Source organism: Patagioenas fasciata, chromosome 2, assembly GCF_037038585.1.
Source record: "Patagioenas fasciata isolate bPatFas1 chromosome 2, bPatFas1.hap1, whole genome shotgun sequence".
Lineage (NCBI taxonomy): Eukaryota > Metazoa > Chordata > Aves > Columbiformes > Columbidae > Patagioenas > Patagioenas fasciata.
In genome coordinates this window covers 63525637-63551494 of record NC_092521.1, presented here as the reverse complement: position 1 = coordinate 63551494, position 25858 = coordinate 63525637, and the positions used below count along the sequence as shown (strand labels likewise).

Below are 25858 nucleotides of genomic sequence, written 5' to 3'. Positions count from 1 at the left end.
AGATCTGGGGAGTATCTTTTAAAGCTGATGAACATTAAAAAAAAAAAACAAAAAACCACAACAAAAACACTACGGGAAAGCTGTGGACAGTGAAAATATGCCCAAATGCTACTGTTTAGCTACCTTATAAAATACAGATCTGGAATCATTAAAGATCACTAAAAATACCAACCAGATATTGTAAGAGTGATTTCTTGAGGACTTCCTGATGAGCTTGCAGTAGTAGAACCTGAAGCATGAGCTAGAACTTGACTCAAACTGGAATTATTTATGGTCAATGTTATCTCATGTTGTCCATTTGAAGATGATACCATACCCTGTGAAGTCATGACTTGAGAGATGTCCTGTGCACCTAAATATAAGTGGATAGAACAAAAAAAAATGAAGATCCTTTCTTTGTAATAGACACAACATTTTAAAGCAATTAATACATTATTTTTTGAACTACTATAAAAGATGTAGCCAAGATAAGATGCTAGAAATTTTTGTTTTCACAACCAATTTATTCCTTGGCAGCTAAAGATCTTCAGAACAAAGATTTCATTTTTCCTGAAGACTATAAATGATCTTCAATATTTTCATTATAGATTCCATCTTCTGAAAAAAAATATTCAGAAATGGTAACACAAAGTTGTAAAATTTGCTGAAGATGCTCATAAAGAAGTGTATGCTTATTTTATTAAATGAGGTATTTGACTTCGGGGATGCATTTTCTCACTGTGGGTAATACCATAAGTACAATTAAGAAATTCAAAGCACAGTGAAACCATTGACACCGCTTACCACCAGCGCTGGTTGTCAGTACAGACTCTTGCTCAGATAAGGATCCTATTGTCATGTTAGCAGCTGACGTTACTGTGGGCTGCAAAGACAGGCCTGATATGGGCTGAATAACCACATTAGCTGGCACTGCATTCTCTGCTGCCTGGAGGGAAGGGTTCTGTGGAGCCATACTGGGATCTCCAGTCAGCTGCTGAGCAAGTAAATTGCTCTGCTGTAACGTCTGCTGTAGGAGACTTGGATCGATCTGAAAAGCAAGTTTTCCATCTGATCAATCTCAAGTTAACAAATATGAGTTAAGTGAATATTCTTAAAACAGAGTTCATATTCATTGCATATAGAGTATACATAATAGTTAAACTTTATAACTGACCATTTTTAACTTAAATTTCTTTTTAAAGTGTCTATATATAGCCAGTCTGCAAAGTCACTACATAAACAGTCTATTCAGCTTCCCCTGTAGATATTCCCCTTCCTTCCCCGGCAAAATGTTCAGGAAATCATGATCACAGTTATACAAGAGCATGCTGAGCACCAGGTACCCACACTGCTGGCATTCTGTACTGTCTTACTGCTGCATACAGCATTTATCACTGTCTTCAGGTCTCTGAAACTGAAAAGGCATGGAGTAGAAAAAAGACCGACATCAGAAATTATCTATTTTATCTGCTACTAGGGCTCACTAAGGTCCCAGTGCACAGACAAACAGTCAAAGTTCTTGATAGTTAAATACAGACATTTTTTACTCTTTAGGGATGTTTGGGGATTGCGGAAAACAAAAGTAAAATACAGATTTTTTTGTTGTTGTTGTTTTATGCTAAGACTTGAGTAGAGAGACTCTGAGTAACTCAATGTAACTCTGAACATGTCCATTCCTTGAGCTTGGGGCTGGACCTGGTGACCTCCAGAGGCTTCCTCCAGCCTCAATGATTCTCTGAAACTCATCAATCACAACGAAGTTCAAGAAAATCATTATTTCGCATAATTTCAAATACAAATTTTTAAATGTAATCATCTCACCTTTTTCTATCATTCATTTTACAAGCTCAATGGGAACTTAAGTTGTGAATCCAAACATTAAAAGCTTGCTGAGTAACACAGGTGTCTTATGTTAAGGAAAAGAACACTCTGCAATAAATTGGGTTTATTTGTTTCTGGGGGGAGGGGTTCTTTCAGGGGGTTGGGTGGAGAGCCTAAAATGCTATTAAAGTGAAAAAATACAATAGGAAAAAAAACCCAACAGATTTTCTGTGCAGCAGTTCTTTAAGTCTTCTAACAAGGTACAACGAGGGGGCTCTTCCAGAATTACATTATATCACAGTATCACAGTATGTTTGGGATTGGAAGGGACCTCAAAAGATCATCTAGTCCAATCCCCCTGCTGGAGCAGGAACGCCTAGGTGAGGTCGCACAGGAATGTGTCCAGGCGGGCTTTGAATGTCTCCAGGGAAGGAGACTCCACAACCTCCCTGGGCAGCCTGTTCCAGTGCTCTGTTACCCTCACTGAGAAGAAGTTCTTTCTCAAATTTAAGTGGAACCTCTTGTGTTCCAGCTTGATCCCATTGCCCCTTGTCCTATCATTGTTTGCCACTGAGAAGAGCCTGACCCCATCCTCGTGGCACTCACCCTTTATATATTTATAAACATTAATAAGGTCACCCCTCAGTCTCCTCTTCTCCAAACTAAAGAGCCCCAGCTCCCTCAGCCTTTCTTCATAAGGGAGGTGCTCCACTCCCTGAATCATCTTTGTTGCCCTACGCTGGACCCTCTCCAGCAGTTCCCTGTCCTTCCTGAACTGAGGGGCCCAGAACTGGACACAATATTCCAGATGGGGTCTCACCAGGGCGGAATAGAGGGGAAGGAGGACCTCTCTCGATCTACTGACCACCCCCCTTGTAATACACCCAAGGATGCCATTAGCCTTCCTGGCCACAAGGGCACAGTGCTGGCTCATGGTCATCCTCAAACTCCCTTCAGCCCTCAAAGTAACTCTATAAAATTAAAAGCATGAAACTGTGAGCAACCTACCTGTAATGTTATGTTGTTAATACTGGTAGCATCTATTCCAGAAATTTGAACATTTTGTCCAACCAGATTAGCAGCAAGTTGTAACTGTATTCCTTCAAGAGTGGCCAAGCTACCATCTGTCAAGGACACAGTTAAGTCACCTCCAGCTACCAAAGAAAACAGTTATATTATAATGCTTTTCTTTATCATTACTGACTGCCTCTTTAAACTTGTTTATTTTTATAAATTAAATCAATATAAAAGCTATATGCACATTTATCTATGCCAAGAAAAATAATTTGAAGTAGATTATTGCCTGTTTTAAAGCTTCACATACTCTGTATCATTTAAGGATCATTATTATTCAAGCAATAGCTATAACAGCATCCTACAAAACAAGAAGCACTCCGGAGTAGCTCTGGAACCTGGAGAAATTTGGGATAAATCTCCTTGGATAGCATGCAGTGCCCAAATACAAGCAGCACTCACACATGATATGTTCATTCTGACTCCGAACATACATATGGAAGCTACTGCCCCATTTTTTGCACAGCACATCGTTCAAGAAGGTATCAAAGTTCATCCTATGTGCATTACTGTGAATTTGCGGGCATATCTTCAAAATCATAGACATTTACAGAAAAAAGTGCTGAAGCAACACAGAAAATCAAAATCTTACTTTCAGAAGTGACAGACAGCCCAAGGCCCACAATTTAAGTAGTAAATTTAACAGTACCAGAGAATGTTTCAGGATACCTGAACAGCATTCTGCTCTTAAAACCATCCCTGTCCCATCTTTGCCTGAGGCCAGTTGGCACTTACACAATTCCTGAAAGTATTTCAGAAGTTAGCAAAGATCATTCTCAAAAGGTCATTTTCTTGCAACATGAAGCATGTTGGGTATTCTGTGCCAGTTTGCCTCAGACTCAAATCATGGTCTGCGGCACATTTAATGTGCTAATGCAGCTGTAGTCACTGTCAATCAGTCAGATTTCACTAGGTTTATGTATCAAGGTGTTTTTACTTTTTTTAAATTTTAGACTATTAACTACACATGTACACTAGAGCATGTGCACTTGAAGCACACTCTTCATTATTCATGTAAGTAACTAGTGTAGACAAGCTATTACTTTGCTCTATGATCTAATGCTTGAATACAAAATAAATCTTACGGAATGGAAAGCTTACAGAATAATTGTTCTGCTTCTCTCCTTTTTAAGAAAACGCAACAGAGTACTACCAAAAAGAATACAAGTACTCCAGCTACTTGCCGTCTGTATTTTCTTCCTTTCTGTGGTGTAACACCACAGTAGAATTGAAGAGATCTTTTTAGGTGAACTGCATACATTTTCCCCCACATTCTTAAATAAATAAATTTCTATTTATGTCACCATGTTGCACTGAATCATTAATTCAGTATAACTCTTACCTGTCTGGAAGTAGTGTTTGGTATAATTTTCTGAACTTTAACAGAAAGCAATGTTCAGTACTTGATCTCAACACCACCATCAAAAAGTCATCCATTTTTACCTGACACTGAAGCAGGCAGGATAGCCTGGCCCACAAGTCCTTGTTGAAGTAAATTTTGATCAAACTGGCTCGTCAAAACGGAATTATTCATGATGAAAACGTTAGGGTCTGTTGAGGCTGAATTAAGAAGATTGACCGGTTGCAGTCCCTCAGCTGAAGTACGGGTGACAGGCTTCCTAACTTTCTTTGTCTCTGTTTTATAATGACACTGTATGTGGGTTTTTCTGCGCCCTGAAGTACGAAACCGTAAATCACAGTGCGGACATTTAAAGGGCTTTGCTCCTGTATGCAGACGCATGTGGACTTTTAGACTCCCTTTTGTAGAAAAAGAATTACTGCATACATGACAACTGAAGAGCTTCTGGCCTGGAAAAGTTTCAAAAACAGAAAGATAAGTGATAAAACCTCTGAAAGTCGACAGCAGTGTACCAACATGTAAAAAAAATATATTCTAAACTAATTTGAACAGAGCACATTTGAAATAACTAGTGTTCTTCATTATAATTTGGCTGCTTTTTAAATGAATTATTGATCTCAATGAAGAGTATCTTAACTTTTTCCTATTTCTAAAACTCAATGTGCTGTTAAATCTTTCATGCAGAATCTTATTTGGTCACTTTGATGCCTCTGTCCTCATCATCTCACTTTCCTGACTAATCAAGTTGTTTCAACTGCACAGATCATAAAACTGGAGAATTAGAAGGTTTATCTGGCTTTTCTTTACTTAGCCACTCCTCTCCTCCTTAATTCCAGCAGTTGCTCTATCCCACTAGATGCTACGTCAGGATACATAAACTAAGCGCTCAGCTGAAGAACCGCGCATCTCGCAGGAAACCTTCCAGCCAGCCTGCTGGTCTGAAAGGTACTGATACGATAGAAGCTACAGTAAAACCCCAAAATAACTCTTTACATCAAGGTCTATTACAGATGAAGTCAGGCAGGCTCCTAACCAGGCAATTTTCTTTTACAGGTGAGGAGCAGAGTAGCTTTTCAAACAGAATGGTTGTTAGGGAAGTTCCAGACCATCACACTGTATATTTTTTAAACATTCATTTATATAAAATAAGTATGGCTCAACATAAAACCAATGAACTATTAGCTGTAGCTATTTCCCACAGATTAAAACAGCCCTCTGAAAAGGGTTCCAGTGCTCTTACGCAGAAACTACACACCAGTTAAACTTCATCCAACACAAGCTGGTCCAATTGTTAAAGAAAACTGAAAAAAACCCCACAAGATCAAATGACTTCATAGGGCAAAGTTGATGTGGTTTTTGTAGTGAAAATTACACTTCACAGATCTATGAGAGCTCTTTGAAGTAGACCAGATTTTCACTAAGTCAACTGTATCTGCATTTTTGGAGTTTTACGGTGGTTTTATTTGAGAGGACCTTAGAAGAATTGTTGTCACAGGATGAAAAGACAGAGTGCTTTCATGAATTAAAGAAAACAAAAGAACAGTGGGCTTAAGAATAAAATAATCAGATGGCACACTGAAAACCAAATGTGAATCAAGGAACTTACTATTACTGGATGTACAGGAGGCCATTTGTTTTTTACACAGTTTTTCAGGGTTCAGAAAACAACTGGATAAAACTAATGTGGAATGTTTGGTTAAAGGTAGTGAGCAAAAAGATAAAATCGCTAGTTCAAAGTCCCACAACTTGCGAACTGCTTGAACCTAGACAAACACAATCAAATCCCTGCTTTGTTCTTTTCATTATCCTTAGCATCTGTCACCAATCTACACAGAGATCTACACACAAGAGTAGTGTTTCTTACTAAACAAAAGTCGAAAGTACAAGTACACTGAAGCAGAACAGGAGCTTCCATGAGCAAAATAATCATGTATTACAGTATTAAAACAGTATTAAAAGCTTCCTTTTTTTTTTTTTCATTTTTGACAACAGCTTATAATGCATTCTAGCAAAACTGTAGCCAGCTTTAGAAATTAATTAGTTAGCACTGGGTTCATTACAGAAGTTCAATGGGAAGAAGAAAATGAGTATAAAAGATTTAAAGAGTTTTTTCTTTTAATTTACCCCAAACAGGGGTTGAAAGATACTACTATTAAAATCAGACCTCTCTCAGGAATACAAATAAACCACTGTAAAAGCCTAAATATTACAGAAATTAAGTTTATATTCAACTCGCATGATTGAAATAGCTGAATGCTCATGTTTTTTGTACTCTTATATTTCAATCTACTTAGCGGCAAAACCATTAACATTTATAAGTTTTTTCTTTATTTTAATTTTATAAAATCCTCTAACTCTACCCTCTTGCTCAGGAAAATAATTCCGCATTGAAATGCTACAGCAGGTTTGAAATCAAATATATTAGAGATACATACACAGCTTTTACATGAGCTAAGCCTATGACTGTTTTATAAGCCTACTAATACAGGCAGCTGTAATAATATGGTTTATTCAAAATATCATAACATGATTAATTTGATGATGCTCTAAGTACCAGATTTTACCTAGCACTGCCATTCAGTGTCATTTCCCAGATCATAGTGTAACATACCATTCCTTGCAAAATCTTCAGTTAGAACAGCTTGTCAAGAAAGTAACTGGTTCCTAAACAAAATCTTACTGACCTGTGTGCGTTTTAACATGACAATCCAGAGTGGATTTCACAGTGAAACTCTTTCCACATTCGTCACACTTATACGGCTTCTCTCCAGTATGGATACGAACATGCCTAATAATTCCAGAATACATGTATATGTGATTTTCTACTTTTATATCAGTTTGTAGAAATATTTATTTTGTATCTAACTATTTTTAAAATTTATTGAATACTTACATTAACATTACATTAAGCAAAACTAGTAAAAATTGTTTAAGCATTTGCCTTTTTTCAAACTGATTTTTGTATATTTTCATATGCAAGTCTTATAGTAAGAAAATAATTTATTCTAAAACTTACTAACAATATTTTTAATAATGCAGGTAAATAAATATGAAAAGGCCAGTTTAGTCATATTCAGAATAGATAACATTTTGACACATTTTTAGACCCTTCTGAAAAAGAGAAGTGTGTGTAAATATGAGTCAAACTTTAGCTTAGGCATTAAAAATTTATATGAAACTCTAACTGGTAAGTTTCTGGTGAACAACTCAGAAAACTGAAAATACGCAAAACTTCTCTGCCCCTTACCTGACTAGATCACTGGGTTTTTTAAAGCTTTTGGGGCAATAACTACAACAGTTGGCATATTTGGGCTCTGCTTCCAGTTCTGCTTGTTTATCTTTGATCTCACTAATTCTGTCTTTCTCTGCAGCAGACTGGACAAGAACTTTTTCTGAGACAGTGGCACTTTCTCGAGGCCTAATCTTTGCCAATTCTGCTGTTTCTTCTTCTGTAAAGGTTATGACACCAGGACGAGATTTTCTGGAAGTTCTTTCAGAGTTTTCATCATCATCTTCAACACATGCAACTGTTAAAAAAAAAAAAAAATACACGTCTGTCTAGTTTAATCTGTCAGCTGCAATTACCAAAATAGAAGGGTTTGTTATTAAACACATGATCACTACATTACATGCTTGGACTTAGACCTCTTTCAGAGATCTCACTGCTCATGTCTGTACTTCTTTTAAATAAATCCGGATTTAAAATTCTTATTATTTTGCAATAATTAAATACAGGTGTAAGCCATTTAGGACAAATAATGTTCTACTTCAGTGACACACTAAAATAACTATGTAACATTCAAAACCTTGAATACACTGGACAGACTCCCGGAAAACTGATTTCTTTAAACAATTTAGATAACAGAGCAATTTCAGTGGCTCTGGCCATTAGACATTATCCATGCTGGAAGGCTAATTTACAACATGACTGTCACAGCATTCATGTAATCAACTGAAACATCTGTACTTGTTACGTAGTAAGGACTGCAAGAGTAAAAATGAAATAATTTACCTCCCCCTTCTGTTTCTGTAGCTGCTGCTACAGCTGAGGAGACTGCCTGATGTTTTTTCATATGTTTTTTGCAGTGAACAGTTGTTCGAAAGCTTTCATCACAGAATGGGCACTTGTAAGGCTTCATGCTCATGTGAGTTGCCATGTGCCTGGTAAGGCTGCCATTAGTTGTGAAGGAGGTATTGCAAATGCTACAGCTGAATGCTTTAACTCCTTAAAGTAACAGAAACAAATAAAAGTAGCACACCATTTGTTTAAATTTACGTATACAGGACATCCACAAAACCCAAACACGAGTTAAGCTAATACAGAGCTGGTGTACACTGTTACCTGTATGAGTCTTCTCATGTGACTTAAGAACTCCTGAGGAAACAAAGCCACGGCCACAGAGTTGGCATTTATAAGGTTTCTCACCAGTATGTGATCGTACGTGTTGCTTCAAATGGCTGGATTTCTTAAAACCCTTGTTGCAATATTCACATCTATTAGAAGAAAATTGTTTTCATTAGTTGCATATAATTATTAGCCATAAAAGATTCAGGAGATTCTGTGACAGAACCTAAAAGCGAAACAAACCTATACGAACGCCTGCTTTGATCTTCATTATCCTCAAGAAAATGAGGCCGTTGGGTATGCAATTCAAGTTCTTCTTGTGACGACTGATCTTGTATCAAGCGAGTAGTCTAGAAATCAAAGCCTAAAGTTAATGTCAATAACACAATACTGAAATGAAGTCACAGAAATAGGCAAGAAAAAAAATACAGAATTTACAGTCAGTACAAGTGATCAAATTTACGCTTGCTTAACTTTTTGACATGAAATTAAGAGTGGGATATGATACCCCACTCTTTCATAATGAGAAAGAAAGCAGCAAAATGTGCACTTACTGAATCGGAATAAACAGACATCATGCTGCACTTAGACCTCCCTGTGAATCTACACCAAAACTTGAGTCTTGCAGATCTTCTGGTGTTTAAGGGGCTAAATCTAACACTAAAGCAGTCATTTAAAACAGTATAAGCCCCACACCAAGTAGCAAAACACAGTGGTGCTGACAGACCTCACTACTTTCTGAACAGGATTTTCCTCTAAGCAAAAACCACCACAGAATAAACCTCGAGAATAACAGCATGTTGTAAGATTTGAGAAGCAAACTCCAAAGCCTGTATGCTGAAATTACTCAATCTTCCAAATCTTAAAACCCATCTCAGTTCTCTGACTGGCATTTGCCCTTTGTAAATAAGCATGAAGGGACAATAATTCATGCAGGTCACCATGGTAAACACATTACTACAGATGGTCTTCACTCTAAGTAATGCTACCACCATAAAACGTTGTATCTAAACTGTATTTTCAGCAATTAAAGTTTTTACAAGTTTGACCAGAGGAGAACCACAAAAGAACATCATACACTGCAACCTGCAGGCTCCATGAATGATCACTACACATTTGTTATGTTATTTTTATTGCTGGATCATATCTGTATCTATAGACATTACAGAATCAGAACAGAATATAGTGCAATAATATAAAATTATGTTCTAACATTAGGTCCTTAGTTTCAGACTTACAGTCCAACTTCGTAGCATTATATCATTTTTTTAAGCCTATATCATCAAAATGTACAACTCTTTTTTCCAGAAACATGTAGCTGGGCCATTTATCCTCCCCCCAACTTTTTACTTTCCAGCTGTTAAACATAAGCAGCCTAGAAAATAAATCATGAAACTTTTCTGACTTCTCAGTTTACCTAATCACCAATGAAAGTGTTGAAAAATATCTCATCACTGAACATAGAACAATGAATTTTGCCTTCTAGCAGTACTTACTACGTTAATAGTATCTGTATTTGGAACCTGAAGAAGGGCTGGTGGATGGTAACTTGTTGAAAGAGCCTGAGATTCAAGTGTGCTCGAATCCTGCAGCTGCTGTACAGCTGGAAATTGAGTCTGTTGATTGTAGGTGTCATTCACTGTAAAACCTGCCAGAAATTAAACAGTCACAAACCTGGAAAGTACACTGAATTGGACTTTGAATAACACCACACCTTTTTGAGGACTACCTTCAAACAAGATTAAGTAGTATTACCATGCAGTAATACTTATTTTATACTCTTCACTGTTGAGTGCCAAAATACACAAATGTTTCTGGCATCTACATAATATGCGTAATAGGGTTACTTACCATTAGCTGGAATTCTATTGGAAAATCTCCTCCACAGAAAAACACTGTTTGAAGTTTCTTCGGGGTGCCACAATTACCTTAGAGCCATTGAAATTTTGAATTTCTTGTATGTAAGCATGCATGTGTCAAACAGGTTGACCCATCTCCCTTTATCCACGTTGGTACCACGCTCCCTTAACTACACTGGAAGCCGATCACAAGGATGCAAAGCTCAGTGGGGAGGATGGCGGGTGAGTGGAGGGGATGACCCAATAGGAGAACTCCAGTTTCTGATAAAGTAACCCCATTTTCTCCTACTTTGGATCTCCTCCACATATTCCCACTCTTTAGAAAACAGTAAAGTAGAGCCTCTTAAAGGCAAACTGCAAAGTAAAAAATAAACATATTTTTATTCACATTTCTGGTGTAAAGACCTGAAATTTTTATTCGGTTTTGTTCTTCTGAAATATCAGATCTTAATCACTTCATTTTCTAAACAAATGAATGAAATTACAGTATAAATTATTCAGAGCCAGGGAAGCATAGCTCAGATTGCAGGGTTTTTTAATGCTATTAGAGATGCCCTTTTATCAATCTCCCTAAGCCTTAATGCTTCTATTATAAAAAAAAGAAATCAATATTGTGGAAAAAATGAAACCACAAGTATTCAGTAAGTAATTAAGGTAAGGGCGGCGATTTTACAGCAATTTCTGTGCAGTTTGCCTTTAGGGGCCAAAAAGGGTGAAGATTACGAAAACAGGGTAGAAACAAACCCACATCAGATGATCACAGCATCAAAGGCCAAAAAGCAATGCTTAAAGAATGTTCCGAATTATCAAAAACTGGGATGTGTAAGTTCAAGCAGAAATTCTCCCAAAATACCCCTTTAACAGCAGAAGAATACTGTTATCAATATAGGAAAAATACCTACTTGTATGTTATTGTTTACACCACAGAATGAAAACTAAAAATGTAAACAAACCTTAAAAGCATTATTAGTCAGGTTGTAATTTATCACCAAACCTAATGCTGCAACTTGGATATTATTTTCTCTCTAAAACTACCAAGTTTATATTAAAAAAAAAAAAAGATTCAACAAGCTGAACCTTGCACCTCAATTACTCTTAAAAAAATTAACCTGAAGAACAGTGATGCAAAACTTTACGGTGATAAGAGCACTGGTAATTTTCATTTTCAAATATATTTTAAAAGCACCTTTATGGGAAAGTTATATTCCTGCTACGCTTGATCAGAACACGAAAAACCAAGCCTCAACTGAAACAAAAGTTATGCCACTTCCATGCCCTACCAAAAAAAAGACGTAACTATTAAATGTACAAAGAAACAGCTAGCTAAAAAACAAACTTTTTTTTTTTAATCACTAAGTAATTTTTACTAGCTAAGAAGGAAAAAAGAAGTCACTATACATACCCTGTTTCACTTAACACTGTTTCAGAGAAAGAAATTATTGACATGCTGAAAAAATTCCCAGGATCACAAAAAAAATGCTCTGGAAGAAAAGCTCTGAATTTAGAGGTATTTTGGGAGAAACTGAATAAATACTACTTCTGAAAATAGTTCTGGAATAAATATAAACCAATGTTGTAACAAAAATATGCATGATGCACCCCCATTTTCCGTAACACCTAGTATGAGGGTCATTTTCCACTCAAAATTTTAAGAAGACAGTTTTGAGCACCCTAAAGGCATTTGTTGCCACCACTCTTCCTACAGAGCAGCATTTAAAATAAATAAACAAATAAATGAACCCCAGACATTCAGTCTGGGAAATAGACAAAAATAAATTTCAGAACCTTCAGGTCTTGTTTGCATCATTATATCTTGTTTCCCAGAAGCTTCTGCTTGATCTGCAAAGAACAGTGAGCATCTTGAGCTCTGTACAATAAGGGGAATCTCTTATTACCAAGTCCTCTAAACTTGGAACTGGATTTTTTGTTATTTCAGTACAAGTTTGCATTGCTTGTTCTTCTTGGCTTTAACACGTCACCCAATCTAGTCTCTTCTATAGTAATAAAATACACTGACAGAACAGAATACTCTGGAAATAATTTTACTAGTGGAAAGATATGTCTTGCATCTGAGAATCAGAAAACAACAGTATGATAATTCATAGCAAATACAGTATTTTAGCTTAGACAAAACTTGATGCGTTTACTGACAGGTCATTTGAATTCTAACATTATGAACATATCTACATGCACATGTGCATCTCAGTGTGGGTCAGTGACTGGCAATTAAATGTTCTGCAGGTTTGCTTCCTTGGCAGCTTTTGGAACCAGTATTGACTGGAATCAACATGTGAATAGTTACTGAAAGAGTCAGAATTTTAAGTCCCAAGATGACAGATCAGCTTCTTAGGAAAGCAAAACAGCAGTCTGGTGGCAAGGGGTCATATGGGTTACCGAATAACAGTATTTGGCCTTGTAGTTTTTCAAGATCACTATCGTATCACCACTAACCGAATTATTAACATTCAACCAGGGAGACTTTAAAGGAAGAAAAAGTGATATAATCTATATTAAAGCACATTTGGTGACAGACGATATGAAAAAATCCAAAGACATTTTCTGATAAAATGTCCACTTGACTGTTCTGACCTCACTAAAAAGCCTTCAATTGAAGATGCCTGAATATATAAACTGCAAAGAAGTCCTTTTTCTCAGTCTTCAAATCTAGCCCAAATGAATATTAAATTATGATACAGCAGGAGCCTCCTAAGATCTGCACTTCTTTACAAGTCTGAACATATCAAGAAGATCGATCTGAAAAAATTAGAAATTCTGTAAAAGTATTACAAACCTGAAAGAATAAAAGTTCTGACAGGTCTTTGCAGACCTAGAGATCAGCCTCATCTGTCTGGAATGCAAAGATTTTTTCTTTCTTCTTAAAAAAATGAAAAGGAAAAAAATCCCATGACCTACTGAAGATTTTTTTAAAAACTCCTACATTGTTTAATTAATAAACACTGACCCAAAATATTTTAACAAGAATATAGCCTATAAATATCAAGGATAAAAATGACCGTGTTTTAAGTCTCAATGTTCTGCCTAGCTGACAGGAAAAAGAAATTAGGAGCATGAAGCACAGATGCAGACATAGGGAGAGGGTCGACCAATTTAACGCATGCATCCGCGCAAATGCTTACCTACCTGAAATTCAAAAATTTTGAAGGGCTCCAGGATCTTCAAGGAAACTTCAAAGAGTAGGGAATCTGTGGATGAGATTCCAAGTAGAATAGGAGACATCTTATACAAATGAGACTTAAAAAAAAAAAAACCCACACCACAAATGTTCTGAATCTCTATACCAATTTTATAATGTATCGATGATCAGCCTAGATTTCTGATGATGAAAGATTTGTTTTGTGACATCTAGAAGAGTCTCCTCCCTCCTCAAGAAATCACTCGGCATTCAATATTTATTTAATGGAGATGATACACATACATAGAAACTGAAGTCTAAGTAAAAAAACAAAACAAGGTTTACATACTGGATTTTCAAATTCAAAGGAGCCGTAAAAATTCAAATAAAAAACACCACCAATCTTGAGAGTAACATGCTTTTTTTCTCTAGTCTCTTTTCATTCATTTTAAAAACTGTAAAAGGTAACTAATGAAAAATAATCCATTGGGTTTTAATAGGACCTGGTTCAGTCTTGGTTAATAAACGCAGAGGTTTTAATTTTTGTTCTCAGTTACATACTCTCAGTTACATACTAAGCAGCACAACCTAGAGAATTAAAATTCGCAACAAAATATACTATTTCTTCACAGTGTCATGCAACTTTGTACAATCATGTTTTTACAAAAGGTGCTACACAATTAAATGGGAAATGAAATTAAGAACAGAGAAGTTTAATCAGATGGAATAGCAATTACTGGTTACCAGTTATATAAATACAAAGTTATTTGCTGGAGTGAGAAACACGGAGGAAGAGATCAGCTGGTCAGCCAGTGAGGTATGCTTTCCCAACCAAAAGAAATGAAAACATAACCCACTTCCCTGCCTCCCACCAAAAACAAAACACAACAACACTAATAACTTCATATCAAGCAACAACCCCAGAGATCCAAGCAGTGAAAAGCAAAGGAACACAGTCATTTCTTCATTCTCTACAGGCGACATAAGCCTTACACATATTTCTCAGTATTTTGGAGGTAAAATAATTTAAAAAAAAGCTTTCAAATGTTTAGTGTCTCTTAATTTGTTACTTATGTAGCTTTATAAAATAAGAGGAAACTGCTGTGGTTAGGTGCAAGTATGATTTTTACATGAATATATTTTGAACTGTCTTTTTCTATAATGAATCCCAACAGCTACTCAGTCAAATCTTAGATCATGTTTCTGATCCTCTCAAGTTATGAACACTTATCTTTAGTGGGAAAGTTGTGTGAACAGTCTACTGCCACAGCAATTTCAAACACAATCAAGGAAAGAATATTAAATGCTTGACTCTTCTCTCTGGTGACCAATGACAGAATTCAAGGGAATGTCAGGAAGATGTGCCAGGGGAGGTTTAGGTTGGACATTAGGAAAAGGTTCTTCACCAAGAGGGTGGTGGAGCACTGGAACAGGCTCCCCAGGGAGGCGTCACGGCCCCAAGCCTGACAGTGTTCAAGAAGAGACTGGACAATGCCCTCAGACACATGGTGTGAACTGTGGGGTTGTCACATGCAGGGACAGGAGCTGGATTCCATGATCCTTGTGGGTCCCTTCCAACTCAGGACATTCTACGACTCCATAAACCCCACACTGTAATGACGAAATACCAGCTCATAAAAGCAAAATCTATTTAAGTATTCAAAACATTCTACGAAGTATAGTTTCAAAATAGTAGTTTCAGAAAGTTTTTGCAAGTTTTCTGCATTGCAGTTACTTTGACTGTGGATGCCTATTTCTTAAATGCTTTATGATAACTATGCTTTAAAGCCAGATTCATAAAAACCACTTCTAAAACCTTTACTTATTACTAACCTTGCGATAAGCCCTGCTGATCAAATGGCTGCTGTGTTATAGCTTGTTGTTCAAACTGAGTGATGTTTTCCTGTAGAGCATGCTGGGATGTCACAAATCTATCTGAAACTGGGAAAAGTGAAGGAGGGAGAAAAAGAAAATAAAAAAACAAAAAAACAAAACAAAACAAACCAAAAGGAAGAAACAACAAGAAAGAAAAAAAAAAGAAGCAATTAACCATATATTTCCGTTTTTCCCAAAAACCTGAAAATGAATTTTTACTGCATTAAAAATAAATAAAAATATTTAGCTGATTAGTTATTTTAAAAATTCCTTGTTGTAGGCTTTATTTATATTGCTCTGTAGCACTTGCTAACCCATTACACCAAGAAGAAGAGCAAATAAACAAAGCCAAAACACTTTGTTCCACTATTACTAACAGAATGAGTTACATGCAATATTTTGTATTCTCTGACCTCAAAACACAGGCATTATTTCCTAAGTAGGCTATATAGTAGTGCTTTTTATTAAAAATAGAGGTGACATAGTAAAGTTTTGTGCACATGGTATTATTTTGCTTTATATTTCTTTAGTAGTTTTATTTGGTGCAACTACATGGTGCAAACCTTAATCTTAATTAAAAAATATTTTTAACAGTAAACCTAAACACGAATGGAAGAAATTATACAACATACTTTAAGTACTTAGCTTTTACTTCATGTGTTTTTCTAGTTGTTTACTTGCATTGTCTCAAAATCCAAATCATTGAAACTTGTGAAGAAAAAGTTATCTGAGAACTTGCAAACTTACCTCATAAACCTTATATTTCAAATACTCACCCTCATCTTGCTCTAAAGGCTGATCAGCCAATTGTTGTTCTAGTGCTGTTTCTTCTGTGCCTACTACTGGCTGCTGGTCTAACTCTAAAATAGCCTGTTGATCTGTCGCAACAGTTTCTGGCTGCTGTAGCTCATCACTTTCAATCTCCACTTGCATCTGTGTAGAAACATGAATGCTCTGCTGATCTACTGTAGAATCATCTATCGTAGCAGACTGCTGATGCTGCTGAAGTTGCTGTGCAAGTTCATATCTGCAAAGAAAGGTAAGAAGGTCTTTTTATGGCTTCAGTTAGACAGTCATCCTGACTACTTATGTGAATAAATTTTTATTATATATCATAATTTACTATAACTTCAGAGCTACCTAAGTATTTGTTAACCATAAACATCCTTATTCACTTATTAGCATCAAGTATTTTTAAGGAAGGGGTACTAAAATACATCGAAGGATTCACATAAAAATTTTAAACATACCTATGAGTCTTCATGTGTTTTTTACAGTTTAGTGACGTTTTGAAAGTTTTTTGACAATACGGACACATATACGGCCGAAGGTCATTGTGGATCCCCATATGTCGTCTGAGGCTACCACCAGTAGTGAAGGCCCCGTTGCATATAAGACACTTAAAAGCTTTCAATCCAGTGTGTGTTCTAATATGTGCCTTCAGAACTCCAGCTGACACAAAACCTCTTCCACACTGAGAGCACTTAAATGGCTTTTCACCAGTATGTGACCTTTTAAAAAGAACGCAGAAGTTAAAAGACTGAATTTCAAAATGAGAAAAATAAACCAAAGGCAACTGCTGTATGGATAAAAGAGGCCTCAGTTAAGAAAATTCAGAAATTAAAGCTTCAATAAATTATAAACAACCTGCATCTCATCACTGGCAGGGCTAGAAGCAACACTGTCTGACAGTTTTAATTGTGTTCTATAGTCTGATCTCCTCTCTTCATCATACTTTGTCTCAATTAAAACATGTGGGCCGAATTTTTCCATGTGAGATTAGTATACTAGTTCTTCAGACTAGTGTAGTATCATTTACATGTATTTTCCTAGAGTCATCTGAAGTAACATCCACAAAAGTTTGGAGAAAAATATACAGTTCTCAATGTATTATACACTACTACTATGTTTAATAATGAAACTTTTGGGAAAAGGACTGTGTCCATCCTGAATACCTCCTGAACAAGGCACAGGGCAACTAGCCTTTCAGAACGCTATATTCAATAACAATATTCAAGTGGGGAAACTCTCTCAGCTATACTATCAACATGTCCCACTCACTATACCCTTCCTTCCAGAGGTGTGAGAGGAGTTTCCCTTTAGGACTATACCGAGATATAAAACAGACTGAAGGACAGGTTGGGAAATGAGCCGAGTGCAATGAGGATCTTAAGGGTTATGGCTGTAGCATCCAAGGAGTAAGAGCTAGGAGGAAGGCAATGTGAATACTAGGATACAGAAGACAAAGGCAGCAGGATTTAACAAAATCGAGAAAAGTTAGGGATGGTTTATGATTACAGTGGTCTCAGAAGTCCATGACCACCACATCAGATGTCATAATGAAGTGTGACAGATACCAAAATTACTGGTTTGCTACCAATATAAGTTTATGGATCCCAGCCCTTCCTTGATGTGCCTCTAGGAGGATCTGACACACTATCCAGTCACTGCTCTGTTGAAAAACACCCCTACTACAAATTTCTCACTGTTTCAGAAAGAAAAAAAAGCTTACTAAGCAATGATCAGCACCATTCCATGAAGACAGACCAACCACACAACTGTTAAGTTTAGTAATTTAGGTACGACAATGCCAATTCATGAAGAACAAACATGGAAGAAAAGTTTCTAACTCCTCTACAAAACCCCTAGGAAAGCCAAACTAAGAGAAGTTTCACTCAGAACTCTGTTGCAAATATCAACCAGAAAGAAGCACAGTGGCAAGTGATTGATACCTCCATCACATCTTTGTATTTTCTGTATGGGAGAAGGAATACAAAGATGCACATAATAAAAAATGGGACTCTTAAGGATAGTTTATCTGAGCTGGAGTACATGTATACCTAACAGCAGAATGAGTCCAACTACAGGCATTTGAAGAGGAAAATTTTCAAATACAAGATGTATTCTGAGAAGAAAAAAATTATGAGTATTCAGTGCATGTAAATCTATTGTGCAACTAATAAGCTGTTCATACTCTTTGTAATTAAAGCACTTTTAATTTCCATTCAAAGGATCCTGACAAAACTGTGAAAAAGAAAAATAAACTAGATAAATCAACTACTTTTCTCTAACAGAAATGAAAGATGAAAATTTATGAACCTAAATAAAACTCTAAGCTACATAAATGTTTTAGTAAAATTTGCCTAAATTTATCCTATATTTAGGCTAGAGAAAGCCCTCTTTAGTGGCAACTAACATTTTAGTGGTAACTAACCACTCACACACTTCCTCTATGAAAATAAAGATACAAGTGTGAAACGCAATTAAAATCAACTATTTAAATGAAGGACAATGAAGGCGGCAATGATACAGACCACCAACACTTACTAATTTAAAATTATTCTTATTTAAATCAATCCAGCTTGATTGTGTCTACAAAGGACAGTGAGAAATAAAGGTAGGATATTACAAAAGGAAAAGCTGTGATATTGCAAGGGAACTCCCTCCCGTTAAGACAGCATTATAGAAACCAAGAGCTGTTTCAAGCCAGTTTGAGAACCCATTAATATAGAACTTGATTTGTAAGGAGAACATGAGGACTCACCATGATTCGAACTGGAGGGAGTGAGGAAGTGTTACAGAGCTCACACTGCAGAAACAAGCAGACTGCCACCTACTTGCTTGGAAAATTTCCTTAGATCCTAGTGATCACTGTTGGTGGTTTTATTTTTTTCATATTTTCTGCTCCAGTTATTCATAGTTTATAAATCAGGGAGTAATGTTTGATAGCTTGACTAAATGTCAAAGCTCAACGCTTGTAAAACTGCAACTCCATATAACTTTGAAGCTATCTTTTCTTTTGAAACCAAGGTTGGATTAGTTACCTCCACTGGCTCCCCTCCAAACTTAATTCTTCTGTGACTTTATGACCTTGTGGTTGTAACAAACACTCAATATATGGAATTTGAACTGAGCTTCAAGCAAGAACATTTACTTGATTACAACATAAGCCTAAATTGTTTTAGGTTTAGTACACAGAAAACAGCACACAGAACAAAAAGCTAATTTCCTTCTCAAAAAACAGGAGTTACATACAACGCAGATGATCTGGAGTTACAAGATTATGACAAGAATTCACATCCAACACTTGATATTTTCTTCACATTGTTCAGGAAAGAAAAGTGCTAATAAGCTAAACTGCACACTAAACACAACCACTTGTACTGCTAGGACTGCATATAGGTATGAGTTACTTCAAAGTCTCCTCCAGCTTTACCAGAAAACTCAATTATCACTGGTTGAGTACTTAGACACTCAAAAAAGAAGTCTTTTCAGCGAACATTATATAAAATTCATGCTTTTCCATAAATTTGTTACTACATACATTTCCTTTCTTCTTTCTATTTATTTTACCTGATGTGTTGTTTAAGATGACAAGATTTTTTATAAGCCCGATGGCAATAAAAACATTTGTATGGTCTGTCTGCATCATTCACAAAATTGTTGTTAAAATAATTTTGGAAGAACTGGCTGTTCCTTGGGATTGGCTGGATAAGACCTGCACACAAACAAAAAGGAAAAATTAATTTGTAAGGTTATTGCAAAGTGGCAGTAAGCTGAAGAGATACTATTTTAAAAAACAAACCAACCAACCAAACGAGACTAAAACTTTAGTATTAAAGTTCAGAAAGAAAATGAGCATGTTTTCAGCACTTATTTAAAATTATGCATGCATCTATTTAGCATTATACATATTACATCACAGATGCTATCTATTTTAGTGATAGTTCTTCCTTCATCCATAGGTCCATCTCACAACATTAAGTCACACATATGTCCAAAATAAGCATTAACTTTTAAAGAAAGCTGACAGCTATGAATTCACTACTCATCAAACGATATTTTGCTCTTCCAACCTCCACCTTCACTACATAACATTTAATCAGTGTGCCCCAAATACACATTATGACTTGACAAATACTTAATAGGCATTTTGTGAAAAGTACAGAACACCATGATATATATATATATATACCTGTCTTCAGAGAATAAAAAAAGTCCATTAAAAATTGATATATTTGTATCTCCTCTACTTTGGCAAATCATTCAGTCTTGCTAATTCTCTGGGCACCTCCAAAAATTTATTGGTGAAAAAAAAAATAATGAAGACTCAACTTATTTAAACAAATGCTCTTTATACAGTGTTCCCCGAAGTCAGTCAAGTGTAGTTTTGGAAAATCAGTTAAAAGTTTCTGCTATTAAATGACCAACTGCTAATGCAAGAGTTTTGTCTCAGAAGCAGCCAACAGAAAGCCATCATCCCAAACACTGTGACAGAATTGGAACAGTGGCAGATTTTTCAAGTAAAGAAACTACTCATCATCATTCACACATCTATGAACGCAGAAGTACTCATCACAATACGGATACACAAGGCTGAGGGAATGATGCAAAGTTTCAACAAACATGCAAAAGATCCCTTTATGGTCCTGAATATTCACCACAAAAGCCTTTTAGACTGTCTTTTCTTTCTGTAGACTGCTTCATCTAGCATGCTCTGCTTCATAGTCAGAAAGGAAAGCCCAAAGGGTTTCTGCTGACTTCCAAATGTAATTGAAAAGAATAATTTAGGCTTTTTAAAAAATGCAAAATTTGTATCAACATCTTTTTTCCATCAAAGGTGCACACCAAAGAGTAGTACAGAGCAACAATACCAGTTTCTTGACACCTCTAAAAGAATTAAGATATATAAATATTATCAGTGCATTGAAAAAGCATGACACCATCTAGACAAATAGTGGAACTAGCAGAGTTCAGATGTTACCAGTACCTATAGGAAACAGCTTTTAGAGCATTTCTTTTTTGCTACTACTACTTTTTTTTTTCTCCCCAAAACCCAGAAGTTTACTGCACAGATCTTAATTGTTTTTTTTCTTTAAAAGTGCTTTTTTCTTTAAAATCAAGAAATAGGACTGCACCCATTTCCACTGTTCACTGAAAAAAGAAATATTGCGTGATTTGAATATCTCAAGTTGTCAGCTAATTTTGTTGCTACTCTGAAAATTTAAGTTTCTTATAGGTTAGGGCCGTCAAACTCGTTTTCACCGGCGGCCACATCAGTCTTAAGGTTGCCTTCCAAGGGCCGAGTGTACTTTTAGGACTGTTTAAATGTAGAAGAAGTTACACTGCTGTTACAGGTGATACCAAAATAACTGCTGCACTTGCATACAGTAATTCTTGGAAGCAGTGAACACAAAAGCTTTTTTCAAGAGTGATTTTAGTTTAAAGTTATTACCAATATAATACTCTACTATATAAGGATGACTACACAACAGACAAGGCAGGGGTTGGCAGACTGGCGAGTCAAACAACAATGAAGAGTAAATGCCTTGCTCACTATGTTGATCTCTACTGGACAGCAATATATATTGCCTTGATTGAGTTGTACAACTTCTTCCAAAAAGTGGTTTTACATAATGTTGTAACAATTATTCTACAACATAATTAAAATAACTGTATGAATTCTCTATAGCACATTCCAGAATTATTTTGCCCTTTTATGAAATACTACCACTAATGATTACCACTAATTCAGCTGAAGTCACAATTACAATAAATACACTGAAATCATAGAACACACCAACTCATTAATACATGTAATTTGAATAAACCTTTTCATCTTAAGAATCTAGGTCATGAACTGTCTGGCATCTTTTCTATATCAACAGCCTAACAATACTTAAATTAAACTCCTCTCTTAATGTCAAAATGCACACACATTTTTCTATAAGGATTACACAGTTCTCTGTAAATAAAAAATACTCTTCCTATTAATTCTAGTGCAAGCAAACTATAGAACACAACACTTTTCTGAAGCCTGATTATTTCTGATGACTTATTTCAAAGCACATCTTTCTGAGCAAGCTCTGAATGTGTTTGCTCGATTAAACTGGTATTTTCCACTGAAACCCAAATTGCAAGAGAGGACAGATTTACTTGCTCTTTACCTAGATCAGTTATGAGTATGGGCTCTTGCAAAGGAATGTCTGGTACTGGAACACTTGTCTTTCCTACTCGAACTTTTGCAGGTTTACGCTGATGTCGCAGCTTTCTTAGTTCAGTATGTTTAAAATGCGAAGCAATATGAGTTTTCCGGTGGCCTGATGTTCTAAACTTTTTGTCACAGTGAGGACAAGCAAAAGGCCTAACACCTGAAAAAAAAAAAAAAATTAGTTTGTGATTTTATTTTCACCACCCTAGAAACGTAGCTTTGAAACAGAGATTCTCTTCTGTGTTTTCCTTTTTGTTTATTCTTAAATAGGTTTTCAAAACAGATCCATAAAATACAATCAAAAGTAAATATGAGATTAGTGAACTACTAACTGGTTTTAACACATCACTTTAAGCAACCTTATTGCCAAGAAACTGCATGATGCAAAAGTGACAGCAATTTTGAAAGGGTTCCAGAAGCTATTCTAGCAATTACAGATAGCAGGTCAAATCTTCTTCCAAAATAAACAAATACTGTGAGAAAAAAAGAATCAGCAAACACAGAGAAATTACACACAAAAGGACAGAACAGAGGAACAGTAATGTGACAAAGTCGAAAGAAATTCTAGATAGGTCTCTGAAAATGTCAGCACTCTTTGACAGCAGTCAAAAAAGCATGCTAACAGGAATTATTAAAGAAAAACTTCTGGAATGCAAAATCCGGTAGAAATCTCTCCTTGGAAAGGATATGGAGAACTTGTAAGTTACAGAGACCTCTAACCTGACCCAGTAAGCCTGACCTGCTAGACAGAGGAAGAACCAAACATTTCTGACAGGAAAAACAAGTGTGCTGAACGATGGCTAAATACATGCTGGGGTTCCACAAACACTGGACTATTTTTCAAGCCACCATGTGCTTACGCCACTTTGAATGTGTTTGACTTCTCAAATAAAGTAAGGTTGACTTTAAAGTAACAGAAAAAAATACTGGTTCCCAAGTTTACAAAAAACAAAGTGAACAACTTTCTGCAGATGAATCCAACATTGATATCACATGGATTAAAGCCATCTGACTGTAAAACATATTGAACTACAAATGCACATAGCCAATAAATACTACTTTTGCAGAATGCAAATATATAAACAGGAGCGTAAAGAAAGAACGGCTCATCGATGAGCTTATCTTGCTGAGAGCTTATTTACCTGCAAGAACAAAACAAGAAAAGTAGAAGACAATCACACGTTTTTCTTTATGTGGAGGATAGAAGTTGAGCCACAGAAAAACAGGCACTGAAGACATCATATATTATGTAAACAAGAACGACATAAACAGGAGTTTTAAGGTATGCAGCATAAGATGGTGGAAACAGATAAATTGGCGAAAACACCAATCAATATGTTATTGTTGAAGATAAAATGGGAAGTAACTGAACAGTCCTGAGTGATATAGTGAAATTATCAAAGAGTGGGGGGAAGGAAAGGGAAGGAAGGATGCAGAATAAACATGAAAGATGACCAGGGATAAGTAAAATCAGAAATCAAATTTTAAGAATATGACTCTTTAGAAAGCACAACTAAATATGCTCACAACAGTGATATTAAAAGGAAGCAACAGCTGACCCATCATCAGAAAGCGTCCAAGGCTTTTTTAAGAGCCCAAAGTTTCAAAGCCATGAAACACAACAAAGTTATGACAAAAAATTAAGTTCATTTTATAAGACACTAAAATCAGTTCATTTTCTGAGAGATATCAATGTCATGGTAGACATCTCTACAGTTTAAGCACTTCATTTCTTTTTTTTTCATTCAATGTCTCACCCACACAACAGAAAACAGGAAAGCGATTTTGAGGCCTTACCTGTATGCAGACGAATATGAACTTTTAAACTCCCTGAGGTGGAAAAGCATTTCATACAAAATTGGCACTTGAAAGCTTTAATGCCAGTATGTGTTTTTATGTGTGCTGTGAGAGTACTCTTAACGGCGAAGGCGCGGAAACACTGAGGACACTTGAACGGCTTCTCATGGGTATGAATGCGAATGTGACGCACTAGATCACTTGGTTTTTTAAACTCTTTAGAGCAATATGGACAAACATGCCACCTTATTCCATTTTCTTCACGTATAGAACCTAAAATAAGGGACAACATCAAAATGAATGTATTGGAAACATTTTAAAAGTTCTTCAGAAATTCCACTACACTGGCACCATTATACAAAGCAGTCAAAACAAAAACATTTTGCCAAATAGATACCACTAAAATGCACTTTGTAGACAATTAACTTCTCTACCAGATGTGTTCTACTTCACAAAAATAGTGATAGGTTGGAATGACAAAAAAAACCTCTAAGATAATTCAGTTGAAATTCAAACATTTTTATGCTATTGAAAAAGAAGGTTAAAAAAAAAAAATAGACAAAAGCTAAGAAATGTTTGACTTCGCAGAATAGAAAGAAACAATGCAGTTTGTATGCCACTTAGAAACACAAAATGTAGGTGTAATGCAATACAATGTACCAATTAACTGGTATTTATACCACATCTAACAAAATTTTCTGACAGTGAACTCCTCAACTATAACCACACTAAATTATTTTAAGTACAAAACACTTCTCTAACTCACTGGAAGAGATACTTTGTATGGCCCTCTTTTCTCCAAATTCAGACTTGGATTGTAATTTATAAATATTTAAAGGAGCAAAAAATGTCTAAAAAAAAGTCCTTCTGAAATATTTACAATCTAAGGCTACTTTTTCACAAAAGCTGCTTTATGATCCAAAAACCCTAAACTCCATCCTAAAGTCACCGCATATCTTTTCTCAGCAAAAATTGACGAAAGAAATTTCTAAAGCCTATCAGGGTTTTTTACTTACATGTTATTTAATAGCAGATATTCACTCATCTAAATCAGTTGACAAAGTGTTGGGTTTTTTTTCTGCAAACCGCACCAAAACACCAACATTATATTATTTTATCAAGAAAGAAAGGCAGTTGTGTTCAACTGTAGAGCAGTGACCTTTTATTTTTATTTGTAGTCAGAGTTAGAAAGCTGTTACTGTTACTCACAAGGAACAAAAGAGTTATTACTACCCAAGGAAAAAGCTGATGTTGATTTTCAGCACTGTTATGGCTGGATGAGTTTTTGATTTTGGATCACTTTCTGCATTCCTGGCAAGGAAATGAGCAACATCAATGTATCTACAAACTAGCAACATTAAAGCTTGAGCAACTTTAACACTAAAGTTGTATTTAGGCACACAGAGAAAAAATCCATACACACAGTACAGTAGGGATGTGGAATAACATCATGTATTTATGGTGACAATATCATGATAGTAGTGTCATTCCAAACACAGGTGACGTGAACCTTCATCCTTCCTTACATGGCCTAGATCAGCGAAGTTGGGAAAGAGATTCATATTCTTTCTTTTTTATCCTCTTCCAAAAACTCCACTGATCTAAATCCAGACAATTTAACACT

General features: G+C 35.9%; 1 protein-coding gene across 8 annotated transcripts in view; it reads right to left on the bottom strand.

Annotated features, from left to right (window-relative positions):
- ZNF236 (zinc finger protein 236) overlaps positions 1 to 25858 on the bottom strand; it is a 77545-nt gene that overhangs the window by 19058 nt on the left and 32629 nt on the right. For 6 of the 8 annotated variants that reach the window (XM_065831323.2, XM_071804314.1, XM_065831324.2 and 3 more), the window contains exons 11-26: positions 24235 to 24507; positions 22394 to 22597; positions 19800 to 19944; positions 16697 to 16957; positions 16223 to 16473; positions 15405 to 15512; positions 10076 to 10227; positions 8823 to 8929; positions 8577 to 8728; positions 8247 to 8459; positions 7482 to 7761; positions 6919 to 7022; positions 4318 to 4683; positions 2809 to 2954; positions 784 to 1027; positions 173 to 352 (exon numbers count right to left, since the gene is read on the bottom strand). In XM_065831323.2, the coding sequence (XP_065687395.1) occupies positions 173 to 352; positions 784 to 1027; positions 2809 to 2954; positions 4318 to 4683; positions 6919 to 7022; positions 7482 to 7761; positions 8247 to 8459; positions 8577 to 8728; positions 8823 to 8929; positions 10076 to 10227; positions 15405 to 15512; positions 16223 to 16473; positions 16697 to 16957; positions 19800 to 19944; positions 22394 to 22597; positions 24235 to 24507 (3186 nt within the window). The remainder of the gene's footprint in view (positions 1 to 172; positions 353 to 783; positions 1028 to 2808; positions 2955 to 4317; positions 4684 to 6918; positions 7023 to 7481; positions 7762 to 8246; positions 8460 to 8576; positions 8729 to 8822; positions 8930 to 10075; positions 10228 to 15404; positions 15513 to 16222; positions 16474 to 16696; positions 16958 to 19799; positions 19945 to 22393; positions 22598 to 24234; positions 24508 to 25858) is intronic. The other 2 variants (XM_071804309.1, XM_071804311.1) reach the window with 2 other exon arrangements.